This window comes from Sciurus vulgaris, assembly GCF_902686455.1.
Source record: "Sciurus vulgaris genome assembly, chromosome: 4".
Lineage (NCBI taxonomy): Eukaryota > Metazoa > Chordata > Mammalia > Rodentia > Sciuridae > Sciurus > Sciurus vulgaris.
In genome coordinates this window covers 104,312,781-104,328,090 of record NC_136464.1, presented here as the reverse complement: position 1 = coordinate 104,328,090, position 15,310 = coordinate 104,312,781, and the positions used below count along the sequence as shown (strand labels likewise).

Below are 15,310 nucleotides of genomic sequence, written 5' to 3'. Positions count from 1 at the left end.
CTCTCAAGGAATGAGACCATCTTAATATCTTCCAGGAGCAGGTCCCATAGAGAAGTGCATAAGTAATTGTCAACTTATTTTGAAAAATTTCAACACAACATACTAAATACATGAAGAAAAATTAATAATAAGTCAGAGGAAGAGGCAGAGTCATGTAAGGGAACTCTGAGTGCTGGAGATGTTTACCATATGAAGTAGTAATGAAACAGGTCATCTTTCCTTAACTTTTAAGGAATAAAAGACAAAACAATAGGGGAAAAAAGGATGAATTTGCTAAAGTTCCATAGTTCCAAGTGCATCAACTATAAATTGTAGATTTTGGGGGGAAAATGATGGCACTATCAGGTTACCCAATCAATTCCAGTATGAAATTCTCAGTCATTTTTTTCTTCATAATTAATCTCTGACAAATTGTGGGTATTTTGGAGAAGAGGACGGATGAAGGGTATAGTTATAAGTACTGCCTGTACTAAGTACAAATCTTCTGCATCATTTATTTTTAAATAAAAACATTTAAAATATTAGCCCTTGGAATACCACATAGATCAATTTAAGCTGCCATAGGAAAATGACATTTAACCATGTTGTGATTGGTGCTCAGCTCACAGGTAATCATAGGCTTCCTTCAGTGGACACCAGAGCTACCAGCAGTGTGGTGGGCAGACTTCAGAGTCAGGTAGAAGTAGGTAAGTTCAGGTGAATTGACACTCTCTATCCATTTGAATGAGGAAAGTCAGCCTCACTAGTAAAATGGGAGCAGTAATTATGTCTTCTTTATGGGGTAGTTGTAAAGATTTAATGAAACCATGCACGTGAAATTTTTGGCACAATGCCTGGAACATAGTAAGCCCTCAATAAATGAGAGTTAACAGTATCTTCTAAGAAAATGACATATCTAAAAATAAAGTCTCCCCTTGGCTTCTCCTGGCCTAATCAAGTCCCAGTCCTCTGGTGGTTTTTCTGGACTCTCCCCAAAGCTAACCCCTTATATGGGCCTTAAACACCACTGCTCATAGTTTTTATCTTGCTTACCTTTGCTTATTCAAGTCTTTGTCTTTCTAATTTCTATGCTTTACCCCAGATACCTTAGGCTCATTTGAAGGGATTAGCATTATATTTTTGACATTTTGGTGACTCCCTAGCACCCAACACAGAGCACTGTACATTTACAGTGCTTTGTTTACATTGGACTAATAATGCATCAACAGTGAAATTTTGTTAATTTATTAGTTTAAGGAAAGTTAGTAAATAGCACATATAAAGTACATAATTGTATGTAGCTAAAAAATTAAACAAATTACCTGCAAGAAAATAAAATGCAGTACTTGGAGAGAGATTTAGAGAAAAGAATAAGGCGTTAGGGAGAGGCAACTTGGGTAGAATTTATTCTTTGATTTGACTTTGTTGGGGTAAACAGACAATTACTAATGTTTGAAGCTTTCCATTAAGTGTCCAGTGGTTGTTTACACCCAAGCTTCTTTGCTGTGAATAAAACTGCTTAGTATTCTGGGGTCGTAGACTTGCAAGGGACCTCAGTTCTCATCATATCCTCGGCTCCATTTCACAGATGAAGAAACTGAGACCAGCAACACCCGAGGATTCTTTACTGGTAGGGCTGGGTCTAAGATTCAGATCCTCTGACTCCCTGACTTTGTGGGAAGGGGCATTAGCTCCTTTAAAAATAAGCGCGGTTGCTTTAATAGCATCGGCACCTGTTCTTCCAGCTTCCGCAAGACAGAAGCTATTAATTTTCTCTTTCATCAAAGCCGAATTTCTGGTGTGTTTGAACTTCGTTTTCTTCCAGGCTGCAGCTGTCTAAACCGCTGAGGCCGAATGTTGGACGGAGGCACCTTTCTGCTGAAATCTGTTCAATCGCCACACCCAAATACAGAAAAAAATAAATAAAGTGACACAAATCATTCAAACAGTAGCCAAATCTGGGCTGTCTCTTAGTTCATGGGCGCTCCTTGTGGTGGAAACCTTGAGTCCACCGACACAGCCCAGGTGGGCGAACGCTGCCACGAACATCTGAGTGCTTCCTTCCGCAGGCCTGGGACCCTCCGCCAGGACATCAGCGACTGGAAGGTGAGAGACACAGGTCGTCTGAAAGCCGACTTCATCATCTGCAATAGTTATAATCCTTTGGGAAGTTTTGAGAATCAAAGATATTCAACTAAGCTTGGTTTGCTTCTGTTATCGCCACTGTTGTTACTGTGTTAGCAAGGTTTGATTGCTTAAATTGTTTTCTCCCGCGCCGATTCTTGCCAACCGCTGCCAGCCCCTGGCTACACCTTTCGATGTCGGAAAGTGAAGGGCGGCAGAGCGCCTCCGGGCTTCCAGGGGCGGAGGGAAGCCCGCGCAGCACGCATGCGCACCAGGGAGTCCCTGGCCTCTTAAGAGCACAGCGCGGCGGGCACCAAGTCGAGTCGGAGCTGGCCTGGCGCCGAGCGAAGCTAGTGTGAAGACGTTCGCGGCGCTTGGCCTCCGCGGTAGCCTCGAGGACAGAAACTTCCGTGGGAGGCTCCTGTCGGCGCTCACCTCCCGAAGGCGCACCAGCCAGAGGGAGAGGGAAAGCCGGACGGAGGCTGCCTGGCGCCTGGGGGATCGCGCTACAACCCAGGAGCCTGGAGAGCAGTTCGCTTGGACCCGCGCCCAGCAGCAGCCGCGGCGGCCGCCAGCCGTGCAGACTCTCGGGGTTGCAGCGGGAGGCGCGCCGGACCCTCTCCAGTGTCCTGGACGCTCCCGGGGCTGCGTGCGCTGGGAGGATTGACCCGTAAGAGGAGTGTGGGAGCCGCAACCCCGAGGACTACCGGGACGGCGCGGCCGAAGCCATGTGGACGGAGTTCGGAGCTGAGGAGACTGAGCGCAGCCGGCCGCTGCACTTGCTGCCTGGAGCCCTGCGCGCGCTGCCCGCTTTCTTTGCCTTTTCTGGCTGCCCGAGAGGTGAATAAAGAAGGGGAGACGCACCTCACTCGCGTACGGGATCCCCAGGCTTAAACCCTCGGGCAGTGACCCTGCTTTAGGTCTGCAGCGGAGTGCCCAGCGGTCATCGGCTCCAGTGAGCGTGCCCTCGGGGATGCACTGAGAGGGTCGGGTTGCGAGTGAAGCCTCCAGGGATTGAGGGACGGCAACGCCGGAGGCCCTCTGACTCTCCACCTCGAGAATTCCCAAACAGTGCCACTGTGAAGGCAAATCCTGGAGGGGACCTGGTCTCCTGGCTTGGGAAGGGAATGACTTAGGAGCCCCTAGCTCTACAGCCTGGCGTGGGCTGCTCCTGGAGGTCCCGGCAGAGGGGAGTGGCTTCTGTGGAAAGCGCCGCGGAAGGGACAGTCAGCTAGGAATCCCGGTGTTCACGGGGGCCACAGTTCTCCGAGAACACTCTGCGTTATCTGAAGACTCTTCGCCTGCGCCCAGGGTGGTGCCATGTGGGGCGGACGCCACTCGTCCGCCGCCTCCTCCCGGAACACAGCTTCCCTCCTGCAGCTGCTGCTGGCCGCGCTGCTGGCGGCGGGGGCGCGGGCCAGCGGCGAGTACTGCCACGGCTGGCTGGACTCGCAGGGCGTCTGGCGGATAGGCTTCCAGTGCCCGGAGCGCTTCGACGGCGGCGACGCCACCATCTGCTGCGGCAGCTGCGCGTTGCGCTACTGCTGTTCTAGCGCTGAGGCGCGTCTGGACCAGGGCGGCTGTGACAACGACCGCCAGCAGGGCGCGGGTGAGCCTGGCCGGGCGGACAAAGACAGCCCCGATGGCTCGGCAGGTAGGGTGACCTGGGGCCCATAGCGATAGTGGAGGACGGTTGGCCTCACCTGGAGGGCACCGACCTGGGAACCTGGAGAGGGAAAAGGAGTTAGGAGCACTGATATTGCAGAAAGGGGACTTGAATCAGGAGGTAGAGCCTGCATTCTTTCCCATCCATTAATTTGTGCGAAGTAGGGTACCAATCGGTTGCCCTAGGCCTCAGTTTCCCCGTTTGTCAACTAACAGGTGGCCAGGGTTAGATTTTCCAATTACACACCTAAGGCAATGTGGACCACAGACACATCCCAAATTCCTTCTGTCCAGGGTCCTTTGCCCCTCCCGTGTGACCTCTTTGCATAGGACTTAATATCTTTGGTATACACAAGGACACGGTGAGCGCATCCTTGAAGGCTCCTTCGAAGGAAGGCAACTCCTGGGGGCTTTCCAATGGGTGATACATTTTACCAGACCTTAGAGGACTCAAATCCTCCGTACCTCTCTCCCATTCCCTGGACCGTCCTCTCTTTACTATATGGACTTGATAGGTGTGATATTGACGCTGTGTGCAACCTTGCTCTTTGTGTCTTTAATTTAAAAAAATAATAATATATATAATTATATATAATCATATATATACAGCCACATGCATGTATACACATGCACACGTATATGTGTACATACACATATGTGTATGTGTGTGTGTGTGTGTGTGTGTGTGTGTGTGTGTGTGTGTGTTTTAATTTCCAAAGCCAGATTTGGAAAATAAACAAACCTACAAAAGAATTTGATAGGTACATTTCCTCCACTCTTTGGAGCTCTTTGGAAGCCTTCCCAGACTGCCTCCCTGGAAGGTCTGCACCTATTTGCAAGAGAAAGAGTGTGTAGTTTGGGATAGGGGAGGGGTAGGGTCAAATGGCAAGCTTGGCCCAGAGGGGGCATCTCTTTTTTCTGCAGTTGTGTTAATTAATTGACTTTATACCAGCACCCAGGATTAGAACTGCCTGGGCATTGACACCAAGTGGGTTCTGTGTTGGCCTGGTAGGAGGCAGCCCTTTTCAGTGCCATTCTCTTTGCAGTCAAGCATTTTATTAGCATGCTACCCCTATAGTTGTGCTGCCTTGAATCTGAGGAGTACAGGGTAATTCTAGAAAAGGTGTCATCTTAAATGCAAGCTCAGCCTTGCAAAGTGTGTGGCCTCAGAATAAAGCCTGGAGAAATGAGCCAAAGCCCAAACTGCTACAAAAAGGTATCTGTTAAGTTGGGCCCATTAATGATCTCTAAAATGTTGGGCTGACTTTGGACAGATCAGTAGGCATCACACTATTCCTGATGCTTGTGTTGCGCATGGGTGCCTTCTTCATTCCTCTTTTAAACTTTTTTCCTTAAAATCCTGTTTCTTTCACAGAGCCTCAGCAGTGGAGAAGGACGACCTGCCTAATTAAGCTTGTGGGGGGCGGGGGAAGTGGGGCTCATAGTAGCCCTGCATTCTTTACCCCTGTGTAGTTATTTACACTTCCAATTAAAAATCCTGGAAAGAGAACAGTTATTTCTCCCCAAAACTCATTATGTGGACTGAGACTGGTTTGAGCTAGTTTTTGCTATAGTGTTGGTGGTACACTATTATTATTTTTCTCTTTTACTATTATTTACCTACCTCTTGAGAACATATTTGGGGCTGGTGTCTTAACGTAGAGAATGAAATGTTTATAGCATGTGTAGGAAAAAGTTGGGCATCAACTGCTCCAGCCCTGAATTGTTAGCCTGCAGTGATAGTGTAATCAGAGTAGTACTACTTCCTCAGGCAGGCTGGGCTGCACACTGTAGCAGTGTTCTGCCTAGGACACTATATATGCAGTGAAATCCAGGGAGATCTTCCACTGCCAGTCTTTGGCTAAATTACTTGAAAGTAGGTTTTATTTATAAGGTATTACTTCTCAATGATTCCAGGTGGTACTGGATTCTAAAAACATTGATTCCAGGAATATAACAACAGCCAAAGGAGCATAATTAAAAAGCCCAGTGCTTTAAGGGACAGTTAAAGGGTATTTGCAGATCTGGGTTCAGAGGTATGGGCTTTTTCCTAAAATGTTGCCCATCTGATCCTGTGTTGGCACTGTGGTTGGTCAAGGCAAGACCCAGTACATTTTCCAATCAAATAGGGAGGTCTGGGAGATGCAGCTAGTGGTAGAGTGCTTGCTTAGCATGTTCAAGGCCCTGGGTTCCATCCCTAGTGCCTGCAAAAGAAGGGAAAAAAAGAAAAGAAAAAAGAAGTCAGGAAGATGGGACAGGAACATATCATAGAACATACCAGATTCTAAAACATGGGGTGGAATTCCACGGAAGTGGCTCAGATTTCTTCTGCAGGTTTCTCCTTCCTGTTTCTGCTGGCAACGGCCTACTTTCTAAAGTATCGTCCTTGTTACTCCCAAAAGACTCTTTTTTTTTTTTTTTTTTTTTTTAAGAAAATCATTTAAAAAATAGAATTTACTACTGGTTTTACTTAAAAGTTTATATTTTTATGGTTTCATTTTTCAAGAATAAAACCTAAATAAATGCTAAGTATGATAAGTGCCATCGCTGTTCTCTACAGACTTTCCTATAGTTCTTTGCACACCACCATCCCGCACCCTCCTCCTCCCTGCATGCCTCCTTGGCTCTTAGTGGGCAACTCCTTTGTGGAACAAATGGTTTATCGCTTCTAACATTTGATCTCAGTATAACTTCCCTCACATCATAGTTCCATTACTAAGGGCAGGATGCCACACCCAAGGACCATCACTTCAACAGGCAGAAGTGTGTAGAAGTTTCTGCTTACTATTTTCAACTGACACATAGTCATTGTACATATTTATAGGGCACAAGCTGATGTTTGATTCATGTGTAAATTGGGTAATGATCAATTCAGGGTAATTAGCTCCTTAAACATTTCTTTAGGATGAATTCATTAAAAAATCACCTCTTCTGGCTATTTTGAGATATAAGTTGCATTATTTTAAAACCGTACTTACCTCACATAGCACACCAGAGCTTATTCTTCCTATCTAACTGCAACTTTGTATCCATTGACCAGCCTTTCCATCCCCCTCTTCCTGCTACCCGCCCTAGTCTCTGGAAACTGCTAGTCTACTTTCAACTTCTAAGGTATGAACTGTTTAGATTTGTGGAGACTTTTAAACCCTTCCTTGACTTCTCATGCATTACACTTTTTTGGGGAACTGTAGTGGCTCAAAGTCTGAACTAAATTGTTATTTATCTGCCTATGAAAAAAGAACTTGCTAAAGAAAAATGGCAAAAAGACATTTTCAAGGAATGTAAGAAATTTCCAGGGGCGGGGGGTGGGGGAACAAAAGAAAGACTTAAGAAATTTGAACTCACTGTTACTTTGTACAGCCTACTAAGTCTACTGGAGGGCTGACATAACTTAGGCAGTTCCATTATTGTGGGAAGGTTAGAATCAGCAATTTTAATACATTATGCCCATGTTTTGCCAACATGGGTATGTCTCAGTCATTATAATTGATGACTCTAACTGTAAATATTAACAGTTTCCCTTCTGAGAGCCAATCTGGCATAGGGTCCGGCACCTCTCCTTGATACTCGATAAAAGATGGTGCCTCTCATGTACTGCTATCATGAATAAACCAGTCCAGTCTAGGTCCCTTGATTCTGAATACCAGTGTTGTTCATTTATCGTTGCTACCACCAGTCACCCATTTTTACTGAATTCTTATAGTAAATCATAAATGTTTCTGTCCTTTTCTCCAGTCCCCATCTATGTGCCATTCCTCATCGTTGGCTCTGTGTTTGTGGCCTTTATCATCTTGGGGTCCCTCGTGGCAGCCTGTTGCTGCAGATGTCTCCGGCCGAAGCAGGAGCCCCAGCAGAGCAGAGCCCCAGGGAGCAACCGCTTGATGGAGACCATCCCCATGATTCCCAGCGCCAGCACTTCCCGGGGGTCATCCTCTCGCCAGTCCAGCACAGCTGCCAGTTCCAGCTCCAGTGCCAACTCAGGGGCCCGGGCACCCCCAACAAGATCACAGACCAACTGTTGCTTGCCAGAGGGGACTATGAACAATGTATATGTGAACATGCCCACAAATTTCTCTGTGCTGAACTGTCAGCAAGCCACCCAAATTGTGCCACATCAAGGGCAATACCTACATCCCCCATATGTGGGGTACACAGTGCAACATGACTCTGTGCCCATGACACCTGTGCCACCTTTCATGGACGGCCTACAGCCTGGCTACAGGCAGATTCAGTCCTCCTTCCCCCACACTAGCAGTGAACAGAAGATGTACCCTGCGGTGACTGTATAGCTCACAAGTCACTGACTGGATTCCTTTATAAGACAGAAAAACTGGGATGGATTCTCCAGATGAAAGCCTGTGCATGTCAGTGGTATTTATGGCACAGTTATTGTGCGTGGCTTCGTGTGCCCCCAAACTGTATGAGACATCTCTGAATTAGCATTTCTGGATGTGTTTCATCCCAGTGTATCAATTCATGATGGACAAATAACATCCGCTGGAGTTGCTGCCTGTGTGGTTGATGTGACAAATGCTTGAGCCCTTAAGTGCCCTTGAGGTGTGGTGTCCGAAGAATTTTGTACACTGATGGATTAAGGGATTTTATTATTTCATCATTATCATTTCTTTTTGTTATTGTTGAGTTTTAACTGTACAAAAGCAGAATGCTTACCTCCCTTTTACCTGGGCCATTTTTTATAAGCATCTAAGTTTGAAGGGAAGACATAACACAATTATTATAAAAAGAAACCAGTTTGAACTCAATGAGATTAGTCATCAATCTCAGTATTCCATAGGCACATCTTATTTCATTGTAAAAAGATATATCTATTTTGTCTATTTTTTGTGCTCTTTTTCCTCCTATTTTGTGCTTTTTTTTACCTTGTGTAGAGATCTTATTACCAAATGATTTTCTACATTATAAAGAGACTGAAAGAAATTGTATAGTTACTTAACAAATGAGGACATTTCAGAACTCTGGGATTATTTTAATCTTGAAGTACTGGGTGGTATAGTAATGAAACCATCCCTTTCTTGATGGTATCTCAATTTTCTGACTTTACTATGACATCCGAGAAGTAATTGGATTTTTAAAAATACTGAAATCATAAAATTATCACCTGCTACTTCTCTGTGTCGCTTTTAATTTTGCCATGCAATATGGCTTGGCATTTCATTCTGCTTGATTTTCAGATCCCCTTGTCTATGTAGCAGTGAGGGCATAGTTATAAATGAACATCAGTATTTCTGCCTAGATCTGATAAAACATTTTTTTGTTTTAATCATAAAAATTCAAAGAAATATTTTACAAAGATACTTGGTGCATTTTCTCAGCTATAACCCGAGACATGGGGTGAAATTTAAACCTCAGACATGAATTACTTTGCAAATTGTAAGGCTTTTATACTCTTGTTAGCAAAATAGCATATTTTTCAAGGAGTAAGTACTATTAAATCAAGAGAAAAACTCTTCAAAGAACCTTTCTTCCCCTACAGTTAGTTCTTATTTTTCTCTTTCTCAGGCCTCAGTAAGCACTGTATTCATTGCCAATGTTTTAAATTACCAAATTCAAGTGAATTTATTTGTGTATTACTTATTAAAAATTTTAAGTATATGCAAATAAATTTTCAACTGCTAGTTAAACAAAGATTTGTAATTAAACAAATCGTTGTAAGGTGTGGTCTTTTATGCATTTATATCTGTGGCTACCTGTCATCTGTTCTATCTATCATCTATCTCATGACTAAATAATGTTAAGCCATTATTGGCAATTGGTATCAATAAAGATACTCAGTCATAATTTTTTAATAACCAAAGGCAGGGGAAATCATTTTACTTATTAATAAATATTTTATGGTGTGAATTTCTAGGGGAGTTATTGTTTTATTAAAGTTTTCATTGTACTTGGTGATTTTTCAGATGTTCTAGTAAATCTGTTAATAAAATATAATTTCTAAAAATTATAAATATTGCTTTCTAGACCAAGAACCTACTTTTAAAAATAATCAGTATGTAGGAAGTTTAATTGCATGTTCTTTATGAGTCAGTGAGTATCATTTTACATATTCTGTGGGAAACGTTGACCACACAAAAGATGCAGTTCTTTTGGGATCATGATGTCATCAAGCTCACTTGTATTCCTAATATTGTTTTCGACAGAGAATTCCTGCTTACCTAAGGAAGTAAAATTCTTAGAAGAAAAGGACCTTAGAACTCATTCACGCTAGGGCTTGGTGAACTTTTTCAGTGAAGAGCCAGAGAGTAAATATAGTAGGCTTTTAGCAGTCATCAACTGCAGTAACAGCACAAATGCAGCTATAGATGATACGTAAATAAATAGGAAAGGCTGAACTCCAATAATGCTTTGTTTATAGACACTGAAATTTGAATGTCATGGAATTGTCATATGTCATAAAGATAATTTATAAAACATTTCCCCAGCCAGTTCAAAAGGTAAAACCCCTTCTAAGCTCCAGGGATTTAAAAAAAGCAGGCAGTTAGCTATATTTGGCTCATGGACTATATAGATGTCCAGTCTTTAAGCTAACACCTTTCCCTTACTGGATAAAGGAGTCACCTTTGTGATGTTCTTGGCAGCCTTTTAAATTTTCTATTATTTTAAAATTTTGGTTCAGAATTAAACCCAGGATGCTTAAACCACTGAGCCACATCCCCAGTTTTTTTTTTCTTTTTCATTTTAAGACAGGGTCTTACTAAATTGCTTAGGGCCTTGCTAAATTACTAAGGTTGGCTCTTAACTTGTGATCCTCCTGTCTCAACTTCCCAAGCCACTGGGATTATAGGCCTGTGCCACTGTGCTCAGTTTGGCAGACTTTTTAAAACAGAGGGGTGGGCAGTACATGCTACTCTTATACAAGATTGTCTGCTTTTTCCTTAAATAAGATTTTTCCATTCAGCGAATACTACTGGGTCTTTCCAAACATAAAACATCATGAGAATTAATCTCAGAATTTTTCAATTTTGGTAAGAAACAGAGAAATTTGGCAAAATAGTAGTTCAAATGCCTGGATTCAATGTATCTTCCTTGCTCTCATAAAATATTAAAAATCTGAACTTACAAGATATAATTTCCACTCAAATATTTTGCAGTCGGTGGAAAACTAGTTTGTTGCTGCACGTTTTCTGAGGTATCTAAACCTTTACGGTTAGTTCATGATAGTTCCAGGGTAATCTCTCTGTTTTTAGAGAGAAAAATCAGATCTTTGATTGCAAGAAGGAAGCTCTTTGTGTCTACTGAAGAGTGGAAATTGCAAATCATTTCTACTGCAGAAGAAAATTCAAATATACCCTCTCTCAAGCTGGGGATGTGGCTCAATGTAAGAGCACTTGCTGAGTATGCTGGAGGTTCTGGGTTCATCCCCAGCACTGCAAAAGATAAATGAATTGAATAACGCTATCAACATACAAAGTAGTGAGAAGACAACTAAGACAAATGTGGCTTAGCATATTCACTCTGCAACAGGCATTTTCCCATAGCCTTCCCATTCTAAGTTTCTACAAGCTTAACTAATGCTCTACTTTATCTGTTAAATTTCTCTCGAGCTCATTTCTTTCAAGATTGCACAGTTTTACTTCATGAGTTCTGTGATCTATACTTGTCTTTCTGTGGGATGTGGGTTTCCTTCAGAATCATCTCCTGAGGAAATCCTAAATGTTAGAACAAGGTTTATGATGCCAGGCTTGGGGATGCAGCTCCATGGCAGATCTCTTGTCTAGCATGCATGAATGCATGAGGCTCTGTGTTTGAAACCACACATAAGACACATACAAAGGTTCATGATGCCAGTCAAGGCAGATGTTCACAAATGGACTGAACTGCAGAGAAGGTTTGCATGGTGTTCCACACTGAGATAGAAAAGAAATTGGAATAATATGTTCTTTTCTCAGGCTGACTCCTACCTAGTAATAGTGCAGTGATCTTTTGTTTATAGTTTGAATATCCCTACCACACATATTCTCAGTGATTCACTAAATTGGATTAGCAGATTAATAAACAGCATGTTTGCTTTTAGTTGATTGAACTTCCTAAATGCTAAAAGGAATAAATTTTAGACTTTAGAATTGCTACTTCCATTAAGTCAATCTGTCCCCCCCCCCCCATTAGTCAGAATAGCCTCATTAAAATATGTGATGTGTATTTTACCACCATTTTACTACCCTGGGCAGCTCTCTGTGACTGCCACATGCATGAGGAGCTTGTTGGAATCTGGGGAGAGGGGTGACAATGGGTAGACAGAAATTAGACTGACCCTGTCAGTCATTAGGAGAGACCACAATCTTGGCATGTGCTTGCCAATCCTTCAGGACTTCCCTAGATTACTGGTGAGTAAATGATGTATTTGTAGGAATAGCTTGATGCATTTTTTAAAATGTGATGATTTCCTTGTGCTTATTTCTCTTGCTTTTTAAGCAAGCGGAATCTCAAGGAACAAAGTGGGTAGTGCCACTAAGCCTAACAGGAAAGCATGTGAGTCCTGCCAGGGAGCCCTGGGAGTGGGGCTGGGCCTGGCCCCTGGGCAGGCACAGTCTGGTATTCAACTTTTAGAGAACCTTGCATGTTTAAAAGAGGCAAGCTCAAGTAGTAGAAGGAGGAGTGAAACAGGTGTGCACCAGAAACAGCCTTCCTCCTCACTCCATCTCAGTAGTTGTCTTCCGCTAGAGCCAGAGGATATTTTCCCCATTCATTCCCACCCCAGCACCCTGCCAGAAATCAATCAGCATTTCTTTGCCTTTTGAAACTTTTTTCTTAATTAACTGAAAGCGTAGATATTACCATGATTCAAGTGTCTTCCAGTGGCTAAGTAAAAGATGATGGAAGAAGTTATTAACTCTTTTCTGAAAAATTACAGCACTAGACTCAGTGAATTTGTTTTAGTGTGTAGATTTGCTTTTGCTTTTCTTTGCTCTGTTCTTCTGTATAGAATCATTGATCAGTGGATAATGGAAGACTTACACCCTAGGAAAACCCTCCCTTACTTCTGTTGAAGATGTTAGGTACTTTTGAATACTACTTATAACCCTACACCACCATGATAGAACAACTTTGAGAAAAAGGTATAAATTTTTGAGTTGGGATTTGGTTCTGAGGGTAATGTTGCCACTTACAGTTAAATATTCAGAATGTCTTCAATGTTCATACCCATAACTCAAGGACCTAGATCTAAATCAATATAAGAAACTAAAACTTAGTGCTCCTTTATATTTCCAAATGAAAGATAATAAAGGAGTAAAAAGTTTATGGTGGCCTTAAGACCGATTTTAAACATAAAAACTTGCATTTTACTTCAACCATCTTGAAGTATAGGTCATTTAGAAAAATCACACCTTATACGATGCATTATTACTCAGGAGACTGAACAGCTGTAGACCACTGATTGCCATCTGCAACCTGTATATAAAATTGCCACGTGTGTGTATGCATAAATGTGCAGAATGATAACAGGGAAATTTAAAGCAGATCGAACTTATTATCTGGGGCTAGCACATTCAGGACTGTGAGTTTGTTTGCAGTGCTCAGTTTTGCTTTTCTCAGCTGTAGTTTTTTCTGTAGAACCTCCTCTGGATGAAGTAGACCCAAGTTAGAACCCATTTCTACCATTTGTGGTGTGGCCTCTGATGAGGGTTTGTGTCTCTGAACCTGAGTTTTCTGTTAAAGGGGAGTAATAATACCCATCTCCAAGGGTTGGTGTGAGGACAAAGGATATTCGATAGCACAACACCAGAGCATCCAGTGGGTTTTTATAGTAAACATACAATTTAACTTCTTTTCAGACATTTTAATCTATCCAGTGTAGAGAAGTACATCCCTAGAACTAGCTTAGGAGATTTTTCTTATTTTTGTTCCAATAAAAAATCTATAGTGTTTTATTTTACCTGGGTTAGTCTCAATTTCTTGTTTTTAAGTGCCTAGGAGACTTGTACAGAATTGACCTTTTCTGTCCCTTGAATCAATATCCCTCTTTGTGATGCCCCAAGTGGTCCTGTCTGGCTTCTCTGCACTGTGACTTTGTAAATCCACAGGGTTTCTCTCATCCCTGTGTCTCTGTGAGTCTTGGCTATTCCTCCATCATCTTTCTAGTCTGCCATTTGGCATCTGCCTGACCTGATCAGAGTTCAGTCAAGAATACAGACTGAGGGCTGTGGATGTGGCTCAGTGGTATAGCACTGGCCTAGCATGAGAAAGGCCATCCATTTCCTCTCCAGCAATGGAAAAAAATTATGAGTATACACACACACACACACACACACACACACACACACACACACACTCACATTATATTTTATTTTTAATTAATTTCACTTTTTGATTAACATTGAATCATTTTACTTTAATTTTCTATGCAATTCGTAAGAACCTACACAACAAAGCACATGCTGTTAGATGACTAGCTCAATAAACCATCACCCAGGGTAAGAGAGAGGAAAAATCCAGTTGATTGCTCCCTTCAAAGATAAGTGCTCCACCTCCATAGATTAGTTCTGCCTGGTTTTGAACTCACAGTGGTTTTGGGCTCCCACAGTAAGTATTGTTTTGTGTCCAGCTTTCTTCATTTCACATTAAGACCATTGTTGGATGGAGCAGTGCTCTGTTCCTTTTTAATTGCTGTGCAGTATTCCAGTCTAGGACTATACCCTAATTATTTATCCACTCTACTCTTGATGGACTTGGTGTTATTTTTTGTTTTGTGCTATCAGGAACACCTTTAAAGCTGTTCTCCCAGGTAGCATTACAAGAACGGACTTTCTGTGTTATAAGATGTATGTATATTTGCCTTGGTAGACCTGACCATAGTCACACAGTTGTTTTAACAAAAAGAAAATTTGCATAAGAGATTGGTTTAAGATAGGCAGAGTGACTCACTCTAGTAGTCCCAGCTACTTGAGGAACTCAGGCAGGACAATCCCTTGAGCCAGGACATTTAAGAACAGCTTGGGCTACATAGGGAAAAAGGACAAAGAAGTTGGTGTTGGAGAACTGAAACAGCAAGAGGTGACAGTGAAGTGACACAGAGTACTCAAAACATGAGCCATTGGGGGTGTTAGAATGTAGAAACTTGAAGGAATGGCCCTGCCCTGATCCGGAAGAAGTACCTGGTGACTGGTGCTTGTGCCCCAAGGAGACACAGTGAGGGTGGTTCTGGAAGCATGAAAGAAATAAAAAAATAACAAATAAATAAGGAAAGAAAGGAAGGACAGACAGCCACATCTCAAGGACTGTGAAGATGGAAGCGGGAACAGCACAAATCACACTAACTGGACACAGCAAGAGCAAACCCAGCTCCCTCCTCCCTCTACTGCCCCCTATGGGTAGAGTTTAGCATGCCGCCAGCTGGTACAGTGGAACCAGGCACTGCAAGGTCCCTGTCCCTGCTCAAAGCCCAGCCTGTGTGGAAGGGGCTGGAAATCAGTAACCGGGGCAGTTCAAGAGCTGGCTGTTTTGTGGCTGATTAGTTCTAGTGGTTTTCCTCATCATTCTGACATTGTGTGTTACATGAGTGTTTATTGCCTTACTTTTAAGTATG

General features: G+C 42.7%; 1 protein-coding gene across 1 annotated transcript; it reads left to right on the top strand.

Annotated features, from left to right (window-relative positions):
- Nucleotides 1-3,329: 3,329 nt before the first annotated feature.
- Nucleotides 3,330-9,634, top strand: SHISA2 (shisa family member 2). The gene is made up of 2 exons (XM_079138016.1): nt 3,330-3,757; nt 7,504-9,634. Exons 1-2 carry the CDS (start codon nt 3,424-3,426, stop codon nt 8,055-8,057), a joined length of 888 nt encoding a protein of 295 aa, XP_078994142.1. The 5' UTR covers nt 3,330-3,423; the 3' UTR covers nt 8,058-9,634.
- The last annotated feature ends 5,676 nt before the right edge of the window (nt 9,635-15,310 follow it).